Here is a 12,373-nt window from a genome sequence, read left to right as displayed (position 1 = left end):
AGATGAGCGCCTGTTAGCATTTACCGTTGTCGTGAGTTTGAATCCCTTGTTGAGTGATGTAATATGCCTGTAATTTATATACAAGTTGTAGTGAGCTTGCTAATTCTACCTGCTTACATAATATCTTGGATTACATGTACCCATGCCGTGTTTCGTATACCTGTACATGTCGGATAGTAACAAATGTCCATCGTTGTTAAATTCCTGTGATGATCGAATTGATTTCTTCCTTGTCCTGACAGTGGGTCTTAAGGCAAGATTATGTGCCGTTAACAATTCTCTATTTGTGTATCTCGATGTCCTGGAACTCACACGAGATGTCACGTTTGCATTATTGATGTTATTGATGGTTGGCTAGTACGACCAAGATTATTAGGATTATCTATCATCGGTTTACGACTATGACTATAATACGATCACGAGTATACCAGATTGCGTAAATACGCGGAACCACTATCAATTCATACATTTGAAAAACAAATAAATATATATTACTGTTTGTTTGTTTTTATTATTGAAACCGTTTTTTTTTTTTTTTTTTTTTTTCACATTTAAATCAAATTCCAATCAAGGATACGGTTACAAGAATGCTCCTATTGCAATTGGTGTATTTATTGACCGTGGAGTCGATGCGTATTTGTGATGTCCAGACATTGTCTGGTACTAATAAACAGACGTACAAGGTTTATACGGTATGTTGTTTAGTAGTGTGATTATAAACTTTTGAATAGTAACCTTGAACGAATGTTTTTGTACACCTCGTGGGTGATGTTCCAAAGAGGACGCTGCGGTTGCAGGAACAGTGTAAAAGCAAGGTTAATAATTCACAACTATATGTCGTTGCACTTGTAGTCATCATATTCATTCACTTTGTTAACCTGATACTCCCTGGTCAAAACAAACACCCAAGTTTATTATTATCAGGAAGGTCAATCGTTCATCACTGCAAAGCGCGATCAACATGAAGAAACAAAAGCATGGGTGTTTCGTGTCTAGGTGTGCGGGCATTGTGATTATCGTAGCGGTGGCTTTGTTGTTAACTTGTGCAGTGCTCATCACATACTATGTACCCGAGTGTGACGAAGTGGAGCCGGTTGAGCAGTCGGTGGGATTACCGCCAGAACCAGATATACCCGAGGACACGCTGGAGCCGTTCTATGGACGGTTGCCAGATACATTGCTGCCTATACATTACAACTTGTATATAAAAACGTATCTCGACGATGAAGATGGTGATTTACAATACACTTTTTCTGGGACCGTAGAAATACAGATAAATTGCTTAAAATCCACTGATATTATTACCCTGCACGCCCATGAGAGCGTAACTGTGATTTCCGCAACGCTGACTCCAGAGAGCGGAGGCGACCCTACAGACGATATCGACATTGAACGGGAATATGAATTTGCATTTGTGCATTTTAATTTACAGTCGAGCATGATAGAAGGCGAGAATTACACGTTGTCGGTTGCATATACAGGGTCGCTAGCACAGACACCAAATGTGGGATACTACTACACTAACTACGTCGTAAATGGCGAAAACAGGTAAATTGTCATAGCAATAACCCAGACTGGGCATAGTCCATTCAATTATTTGCTCTGTCGATATAGATCGGTGCTAAGATAAACGTATTTATCTATACTATTAGAATAATATTGTCTTCTCGCAGCGTGCCTTTGTTAGTTGTATTTGTATGAAAAGTGAAGCAATACACTGAATTTAACGGTAAAATTGATTCCATGTGTGCAGTGAAAGCAATTTTGACAGGCTCTACTCTGTTAACATTTTAATTTATTATTTATTAAATTGAAATTGTAATTGTTTTGGTTTAGGATTGAAATTGGTATACTGTATATACCCTCTACTGCACCCATTGTTTAAACTGAAAATTAAATTGCAACTCCTGTTTAAACACAGCTAGTACCGACCAATCACAATGCTCCATTGCAGGACTTTGCATACATATTTACATATTCTGAGGTCAAATCTCTTTGTTCTCATAATTTTTTCTGGGAACTTTTACAAACATAATAGATTCGACTAAGTGTCATTCTCACTACCTATCAGCTCAATCTAATAAATGCGTTTGAAATGTGCAAAATTGTGTTATGTTATTACTAGTACCTTTCATAATTCATTTTAAACAAAGTACATTCAAAATATACAAATTATTCAATCACAACGGTAAATGAGACTAAAATGGGTGACTAAATCTGAATGGAAAAGTGGAACGAACCAAAAGTCAAACGCCAAGTGCGACATAAACAAACTAGACTGATATTTCAAAAGAGAACAAAACGGGTACTTATGATCAGAATCTAAATAGACAGATTGAACAGGGACATAACGGGACAATTTGACATATTAGCAAAACAATACAATTTACATGTCATGCATTGCCACTCGTTTAGTCAATTCAATGTTTCATCATTGTACCATACAATTCCTTTCAGGCGCCTTGCATGCACACAATTGGGACTGACATTTGCACGTAGAGCGTTTCCGTGCTTCGACGAGCCAGATATGAAGGCCACTTTCGACGTTGCGTTGGAGTATCGTAACACAAGACTGGCGTTGTGCAATATGCCTATTATTAGCACCACGGAGACTAGCGCTGGATGGGAGAAGACTACGTTTGAAAGAACGCCGACGATGTCGACCTATTTGATCGCATTTATTGTCGCTGACTATGTAAACATTACTGATTACACAGATCGAGGTACACCGGTAAGTTATGATTGTAAAATATTATAGACCATAAGCTTGCTTAAGTGATCCCTTAAAAAATTGTCCACATCTATGGCTATATTAGATACGCTATTCATTCGTTGAATTGCTGTACTTACAACCAATCCTTTAAAGGCATTACATTATGATGTCGTCATAATACGAAAATGGGTCTGCGAACTGTTTTCTCTAACATGAAAACACCATAGAACTTGCAAAAAGTGTCACAAATTTAACGTATATTCGACTATTAAATACATATGCTGTTTAATATCTGGCGACTGAGCTTTTCTTTTCACCAACTGCTTTTAGAATACATGCACCAGAAAACCTGAAATGCTTTTGTGACAACTATATTGTGTTTATCAATTGAAAGCTTATTAAGCAAGCTATTTATTTCATTGCATTTGAATCTGATGAAAACGACAGCACGGTTGACACCGTAATACCAAGTAAGCAAATCACTACGTCATATGTATGCATGAAAGACCGTACCACGACAACCCGAAAACCGTAATAGTTCAAGTTGGCATAAGGGGGTATATTAATCTAAAAAAAGTATTCTCTAGATGCGCTCACACAACTACTGATTACATATATGACATTTTCCTACCCAGTAAACAACTAAAACAACGACTACGAATAAGTAGAACTGTCTTTTAAACGCAACATGTCTGTGTGTTTTTTCCTTACCTTGTCGGACGTCATTACTAATTATTCATTTACAATTGGTAATTAATATTCTATAACTTTATATTTATATTTATATTTATCTGCGTCGTTGAAACAAATCCATTCAATTTTAACGAACCATATTTGTTATAATCCCTAAGTTCCCGATACATTTATTTTAGGTAAACGTATGGGGATCAAAGGAAAACATGGACATTCTTCAGTACACACTGGATATCGCCACTAAACAACTGCAAATATTTGAAGAGGTGTTAGACGTACCCTACGAACTTCCGAAGTTAGGTGAGCCTAATGGTTTAGTTTAATTTATTGCGATGACTGGCTAGTTGTGGTCCAGATTCTCTACTAAGATATTTATTTCCAAATAGATCGAGAAAAAATTAACAGTTACGTACAGTAACGAATAGTAATGTAGAATGTGTGTCGTTACGTTGGTGTCCCTGATCGAGAAAAACTGTTAAAGCGCGGTAGTCGTCGCGCTGCGCATGTGCGAGATATATGAGTCTCATGAAAACAAAGATGACGACTTTGACTGTTGCGCGAATCGACGAGTACGAACTGAGACGTTTCCAAGCTTTAATTAAGTAATTTTCATGTTATTGGAAGGTATCGAAAGAGTCACCGGCGGTAATCAGTGCAAGTCGCGACCAGGTCAATCTTTATACTTGTGATTTCCATTTGAAGAGCGCATTGGATTGTGGGAAAATCAATGTTTATCAACACAAATGTGGCACATGCGCAGCGCGACGACTACCGCGCTTTAACTATATTATGACTCATTCCAATATTTAATGTATCTAATAGCGGAAATCGTAAAGCTATTACGAAATGCAAATTTGGAAAATGTACTTGTATTGAAAATATATTGCATCGTACCAAAATTTAACCTTAGAAACGTGTTAACTGTTCACATCATATTTGCTACCCTCGCCCTCTGCAGTCATCTAAAGAGAGTTGAAGTTCTTTGTGATGACAGATTTTGACATATGTAATACTCCATAAAGTTAGATGGTAACTACATATGCTGAAAAAATCTGTTCCCAAGGTGTAATTTTCTTAGATATAAAATACCATCAACAAAATCAAACAATGTAAATCCGAGTTCTTCAATTGTGCCATATAACTGTGCCAGTTATCTAAGGATGGATGGCCTATCGCGTATTACTATCAGGGGTAAAATCTCTTCTCTCGGGGGTCTCCACACGTGTCAGGGGGGAAACTCGTCTCGTCTCTCTATCTCGTCCCCTTGAGGTACGGGATCGGGAAAGTCACTTTAACTTTACAGTCAAATAAGGCACACACAATGAAACACGTTTCAGCTCTTGTCTTAGTCGGTCAATCGAGCACTCTATAAGACACAGCGCCCTGGGGAAAAGTCCCCAAGACTCTCACAAGGCTGAACCAAGACTCGCCCAAGACTGGACTGCCTTAAGGCTCGCCCCTGGACTGGACTCTCGACTGCACTCTCTCTACGGCGTCTGTCGTGGAGTATTCGCCAAGACCAACTCAAACTCTCTTTATTCATTTTCAAAACTCTAACCAATTACAAAGCAGTAAAAAGACTCTAGGGCGTAACCTTCAATCATAAAGCCAATCACACTAAGTACTGAATACGTCATATCTTTTGATTAATCGTTCACTACATTAATAACTACGGATATAAACTGTCAGAATCGCGACGGATATCTCGTAATTAGTTCCAAATCACTGAGCCAAGTTCCGTCCAAAACTTCAAATAGGCCTACACGATGACAGACATAACATAGCAATTCGCTAATAATCAGTTAATTAAGTCGACCAACAGATACGCGAAAACAAATTCATGACATTACACCTGTCTCTTCTTATATTATGTAGACCACATTGCCGTGCCTCAGTTCTTTTTCGGTGGGATGGAAAACTGGGGTATAATAATGTACAGAGACACAAGTATTTACTACGACCCAGACACAGATCCACCTTCTCAAATGGAAGGAGCAAATGTCCTTGTTTCCCACGAGATAGCACATCAGGTAAGATAGTCCTCCAAAATACTATGGTATTAACAACTACATGTAGTGTGGAATTGTGTAGTAAAGAACTTGAGGAAGAACGGAACGACATTATCGTTAACAAATTCAAACATCAATTTGATGTCCGTATTAAAGTTTTGTTATAATTGTAACAGATATAAGGCAAGAAAACTGCCGATAGTTAAGTATAATGCATTCTCTCATGGCTTGTCATGTAACTCCATTTTGAATGTCTCAAGTCATGTTCTATTCCAGGAATGGAAATCAATGATTTATCCGAAACATTTTTTTTTCACAATGCCTTTTTCTCATATTTCAACAATGGAGTTGTATCAGACATGTCTGGGTCGATTACATTCACAAACATCATATCACGATAAGCACATGCATGAATTTGTTTCATCACCAGATTTAAGATGGCCAAATGGCGGACAATTTAGTACTAAAAATCATCAATATCAAGCATTTTTGTCATTCCGGAACCGGTTCTCAGAATTGCATGAATATTATTACATTCAAACTTGGATGTTCATTGAACAAAATGGGCTGGCACGTCATTTTTTTTCAGATCGGATGGAAAATGGCCGACTGGCGGCGATTTTGTTTCAGGGTCATATATCAGACATGCTTTGAGCGACCATATCAAACTTGACTCAGGTATGACACCTCATATCACACATAAGCACATGCATTTGTTTCATGGTTCAACAAATCATCAAAGTCAAACATTTTTGCAATTCCGGAACTGGATCTCGGTCGTTTATGAACATGTTTCTTTGAAACCTAATATGTCCTTAAGGGACAGGTCATTGATGCACGTCCTTTTTCCCCGGATTTGATTCAAAATGACTGACTGGGGGCTATTTTGTTTTTAACAATTGCTGTTTTTGAAGAATAAAGAAATGAATCGCACAAATAAAGTGGCTCTACTTTGTATCATGTATGTTACGAAAAATAGTGTAAATAATTATTTGGCACTAATATTGACAGTCCCTAAAACTGGACGGCGATTTGTTATTGACAATAACTTGTTAATGTACAGGGCCTCTGTGTCAACTAAACCATTATATCTCGTGACATTACGTTCGCTCAATTGCAGTGGTTTGGTGATTTAGTCACGTGTCAATGGTGGGATCATACTTGGCTCAACGAAGGTATTTCAAGTTTTATGGAGTACGTCGGCACCCACCACACCGAGACAGACTGGGAAATGGTAAGTGAGAAATACCAAATACCGTGTTCAAATATTTTGGACACCATGTGGCTACATGAGTTAGTAAATGAGTTTGTGCCGATTCCCATCATCTACAATATTAGTTTCGTTGTTCATATGTTCTTTTGTAGTTTCAACAAGTTTTCCAATGGGCTACGTTATACCCGGCATTAGAGACTGACTCTACAGGCGATTCCCATCCCGTTATTTACCCAGTGGGAACAGAAGAAGAAGTGCTTAATATATTCGACATAATATCGTATCTGAAGGTATACGAATTGTGGGCCATACTGTACATTTCGTTTTCAAAGAATAATAAATTTCATGAGCTTATTAGTTATAATGTTTTTTGTTTATTTCATTTATGGAAAGATTTGTTTATTTTTTTAGGGTGCAAGTATAACTCACATGATGGCTGGATTTCTCTCCAAAGATACGCTGAACGATGGTTTTACTTCGTATCTTAAGGAGCACAACCATGACAATGTCGTTTCTGACGATTTATTTGCGGCGTTAACAGAGGTCAGTTGCCGTAATAATAGAATAGAATAGAATAGAATAGAATAGAATAGAATAGAATAGAATAGAATAGAATAGAATAGAATAGAATAGAATAGAATAGAATAGTTCTGTATTACTATATCACTTACCACTGTCGCAACCCCTACTTTGTAGGCCGCTAAAGGAGAGACGAACTTGAACGTTAAACTCATTATGGACACATGGACACTTCAGATGGGATACCCAGTTGTAACAGTGTGGCGTGATGCGAATACCGCAACCATACTTCATACGAATCAGAGTCACTTTTTATTAGACCCGTATGATGAACCATCTTCTAAGTACGACGATTTAGGGTAAGAAATGTTAGGCATGTATATTTTCATTTATACATTGCAATCAGACGTTTCTACTTGTGTGGGTGTGATGTTCTATGCATTGGTTTGCAGGTATAAATGGTACGTACCAATTACTTACACCCACGGATCGGAGCAAGAATTTAAGAACCCTGCTCTAAAATGGCAAAACAGAGGTCCAGGTGAGAAATTGAACTATTTCTACATTACCGTTATTCGTGATATGTCACGGTCCAGAAAATCTTGTTTCTCCAGTTTTGTTGCATTGTCACAGTATTATTGTTAAACATATTTCAATTGAAAAGTAAGGCAGAAGCCCGACTGTATGACACACCAGGTTTCTATACATTAAATTAAACTTAACAGTCTCTTCGATGATAAGCTGTATACAGATATAATTTAGAAAAACTTTCCCACGTTTCCAGCCTGAATGAATATAAAAAACGTTATAACAGTTTATCAAGTAGTAAAACTCTGTTTCCTACAGCCAGCATTGAACTCAATGGAGCTAGTGATAATGACTGGATAATATTGAACATCAACCAAACCGGCTATTATCGTGTTAATTATCAAAATAATGATTGGGAGAAATTGGCTGATCAGTTAAAAGACGACCACCTGGTAAGTAGTAGTTAAGATCTATGTATATAATAAACTAAATCATGATGCGATTTAAGTTTCATTCAAATAATGCAACACGAGATGCAATGAATGAAATTGCCAGGGAAAAATTATTTTAATAACATATTACATTTTAACATTGTTTAGGTGATCCCAGTCAGAAGTCGTACGGCCCTTATATCGGATTCTTTTACTATATCCCATGGACATCAGTTGGACCAAGTGATTGCCTGGAAAATAACGGAGTATATGCAGGAGGAATCGGATTACAATCCGTGGAGGGCGCTCACAGATAACATTGAAACCACGAAACGAATGTTAAAGAGAACCACGTCGTATGGCTACTATGAAGTAAGTGCAAATATGGTATTGTTACAGAATCTGCTATTGTAACAATGATATGCACGCTAGTTTATGTGCTTTAAACGTCACCTGCCAACCGTAAATATATAAATATATATTCTATGTATTTATATATTTGTACCGTTCCCTGCGATAACACAACTTCGAATATTTAGCCTGGAACACATGCTTCGTAAACGACGCTGAAAATGCATCCACGGCCAAGGTGACCGGAAGTTATCCATGTATATTGCATACACGTGATATGAAACGATTGCATTATATCGTCATTTCCGAAATCTAGCATTACAATGATTTCGCCATTATGCAATTCTCGGATCATAAATTAAATAGGCGTCAATCTATCACCTTGGTAATCTCAGAGACGATGATGCAATATATGACATTTTTGTGTGGGACCGGATATGTTTTTTATCTCGTTTTGGCAATACCATTATACTCGATTTCCACAACTTTGACGTACATGAAAACCTTTTTTATTTCAGAGATATGTCAGAAGACAGATCACACCTATGTACGATGCACTAGGATGGGATTTCACTTCAGACGATTATCTGCCTTAGTAAGTCATTTCACTTTGAATTTTCTGACATCCATTTAGAAGAAGATTCAATTTAACCATAAATTTGTGTAACACTATATATTGCTGAGAAAGTTTGATGTCGTATTGTTTTATCCGACGTCCTAGACGAATCGGTGCGTATTGTTTTAGTCTGTTTATACAGACATGTAGTGAAATATCAAATCACACGTCCAGGAAGGATACAAATACGTGTCTTTTTCAATAAATGCATTCGCCATGCACAACATCGTGCTGCGAGTTTCCAACAATTCCTTACTTTTGCCACAGCATGAATAGAATAAACGCTATCAACACTGCATGTAGTCATGGTAACTTAGACTGTATTAATGAATCGCTTCGGCAGTATCGCAGCTGGATGAACACGAGTGATAACACGTAAGTATCACGCGAGCAAAGATCGATAACTGCAATTGATTCGCTTTAGACAGACAAAGTGTCTATAGTCTCATTTGAATTCGTGTTGGTTTCAATAATGGTATTTTGTGTAATTATGACATTTATATTATTTTATATTGCTTTAATTAATTTTAATTTTATTGAAATTTGTTGAATAGAACATATACGTAATACACGTAACACAGGGCCGTGGTAGACGTAGAGATGTGTCCAGTGTATATGCCCACCAGTACCGGCATTAAACATGGTTTAATAATTAACGCAACGTAAATATGATGAACTAGGGAATATTACAGTGTAGCGAACACGTGTTCATGTATTTGTATTTGCAGAATAAGAGATGATACGAAGGCAACGGTGTACTGTACTGCTATCAGGTACGGAGACGAGCGAGAGTGGGAGTTTGCGATGGAGATGTATGAAAGTCTAACAACGCCAGCCTTAGACAAGTTACACTTACAGTCTGCGATGGCATGCACACAGATAGCATGGCTTCTATCAAGGTAGGAAGATAGTGTACATAAATTCATCGCACATACATATTGTACTCATCAGTCAGCCGGGTGACATGATGACAGAAATGATGGTCAATCGAGCATAATGTGTAATATAACTAACATTGAACACAACACATTTATAAGGGTTGTACGCAGCTAGACGCATAGAGCATAGAGCCGGGAACAGCCACTGGTGGCGCTGTATACAATCGAAACCTATGCTTACGCTCATGCAGATTACAGTGTAAAAGCCATAAACAGTTGTTAATTTTGGTGACCAGTTTAGTATGATAGAAAGCGTTTACAGTCTTCCAATTACCACAATGGGCAGAGTTGGGGTCAACCGAATATACGTGATTCTGGCGTTTCATAATAAATGCTTTCTATTAATAATTGAACTTTCAAATAATATTCATGAGATACGTCATAACCTCGTTAAAGGTTATTAGCATATTCTGTACGCAGTGCGCATGCTTTGGACACTCATCCGTATTCCACAATCAATGCGTCATCACAGTGATATCAATTGCAATTTTCAATTTAATTTTTATGTAAGTGACGTTCAGCACCGTCAATGAGGTTTGTCAATCAAACCTCATTGATAGTGCTGAACGCTGTGTTCGTATTCGAAGCCCGCTACCAGAAATATACACCAGCTAACAAGCCACACCAACCCAGCGACTGTTTACAAGGTTTTGTACACACTCCCACCATGTCATACACTGTAATATGCAATTACAATTCTGGTCCCCCCAATAACTCATGGATCAGAGGAGGAAAGTAGGCTTAACACCATTATGTACACCATAGATACATCGAATATTCCGATGCCGGTGGATGGATAAGTCAAGGGATTGAAAATGCCAGGAGTAATTCACCTATCGGTTATCCAATCGCCTGGTCTTATACGCTAGACAATTTTGCTGATTTTTTGGAAAGGTAAGACAAACTGTACGCATGCGTAGCGCTCTGTGGGTTTAACTTGTAGATGTCAGTAGATTATGATTTAAACATTACTAATCACTAATTACTGTTCACTTGCTTGTTTGCGTACCTACTTACTCGTCTGCTTGCTTGCGTACTTGCATATTTGTTTACTTGCGTGTTTGCTCAAAGACATTAGACATTTTCTATTGTCTTTGGTTTGCTTGCATTTTGCTTGCTTGTTTTTCGCTTGCTTGTTTTTCGCTTGCTTGTTGTTTGTTTGCTTGTATGTTTGCTTATTGTTTGCTTGCTTGCTTGCTTGCTTTTTGCTTGTTTGTTCGTTTGCTCGCTTGATTTTTTCTTTCTTGTTTGTTTGCTTGCTTGCTTGCTTATGTAAGTCTGAAGCTGGCAGATTTCTAGTAACTCTCCGCATTAAAGTTTACTTTGGAAACATTTTAGAACAGTCATACATAGTGTTATAGAATTATTTATAAACATTTTTATAGAATTAGCGTCAACAAATTACATCTCAAGATACAACGGTGAAAAAGTGAAATACTGGCCAAGAGCGTTATAAGTAAGCCGATTGTTTTATAGTAGAGGTATTTTATGAAATACTCTTTTTGTAAAATATTCGTGTTTTTTTTCATTTGCTAGAGATGGCGTTTCTTCGTACGATATAGTGTGGGGTTTCTCTGAAGATATGAACACACAACGCGACAAGAATGAGGTGAGGAACAAAGTTTTCCTGTGACATTTACTGTTTCATGACAGGCGTTCTATTCCACAACTTTCCGAGTCATTTTATTGAGGTTTATTCAAATAACGTGTTCGTTATATTGTTAGATACCAGTCGGCAGAAAATGGTTGTCTCGACGGGGGTAGTTCTGTGAAATAAACACCGATCGGGACAGTTATGTAACGTCACAATGTTGTTTATTATACTTCCAGGGACTAGTGTGATTGGTCAATATTTGAATATGTTCACATATTTGTTTAAAAACTTTCATTGTATTCTGGTTGTTACAAAAAACACAATATATTGATAATAAAATGCCTAGCATATCACACACAGTTCAGCAAAGTGGAACAAGAGAACTTCGAGCATCACGGCGGGTGGTTTGTTTTTGTAGACGTCATTGAACATCAGGTGATTAAAACCATTTTGTACATTTCAGTTGACCATGTTTGGAGTAGCCTATGCCGACATGCCGGCGCCAGCAGCTTCTGGATTCTACGACGCCCTTCACCAGGTTGATTTGAACATCGCATGGATGGATAGAAATTACGTACAACTGTATTCTTGGTTCATGGAAACAACAAAGGATATTTAAATAGTGGAATAGTATGAACTGTGAAGTCCCTACACACAGTGTGATGAATTACTAATATATTCATGCATTTAAATACAGTTTCACTCCCATATTTTATCATTTTGATGTTTATGTACTGTCTAAATAAAATGTAAATGTTTGAAACAAAA

The 12,373-nt window shown here is 37.4% G+C and overlaps 1 protein-coding gene across 1 annotated transcript; it reads left to right on the top strand.

Moving 5' to 3' along the window:
- Positions 1–961: 961 nt before the first annotated feature.
- Positions 962–12,373, top strand: LOC102807051 (aminopeptidase N-like). Its single transcript, XM_085497318.1, has 17 exons — positions 962–1,548; positions 2,458–2,731; positions 3,586–3,706; positions 5,282–5,436; positions 6,536–6,649; positions 6,781–6,918; positions 7,040–7,171; positions 7,325–7,506; positions 7,600–7,688; positions 7,994–8,127; positions 8,275–8,478; positions 8,976–9,052; positions 9,341–9,448; positions 9,802–9,972; positions 10,777–10,905; positions 11,548–11,620; positions 12,069–12,373. Exons 1-17 carry the CDS (start codon positions 962–964, stop codon positions 12,222–12,224), a joined length of 2,844 nt encoding a protein of 947 aa, XP_085353444.1. The 3' UTR covers positions 12,225–12,373.

This window comes from Saccoglossus kowalevskii, chromosome 3 (assembly GCF_978046115.1).
Source record: "Saccoglossus kowalevskii chromosome 3, keSacKowa6.1, whole genome shotgun sequence".
Classification (NCBI taxonomy): domain Eukaryota; kingdom Metazoa; phylum Hemichordata; class Enteropneusta; family Harrimaniidae; genus Saccoglossus; species Saccoglossus kowalevskii.
The sequence above is the reverse complement of the archived record's forward strand: the minus strand, read 5'-3'. Positions and strand labels throughout refer to the sequence as shown.

Coding starts and splice junctions, on each gene's coding strand:
- LOC102807051 (XM_085497318.1), top strand. CDS start 962: ATGAAGAAACAAAAGCATGGGTGTTTCGTGTCTAGGTGTGCGGGCATT. Junction 7,172..7,324: donor TATTTGCGGCGTTAACAGAG/GTCAGTTGCCGT, acceptor CCTACTTTGTAG/GCCGCTAAAGGAGAGACGAA. Junction 9,449..9,801: donor ATGAACACGAGTGATAACAC/GTAAGTATCACG, acceptor TTGTATTTGCAG/AATAAGAGATGATACGAAGG.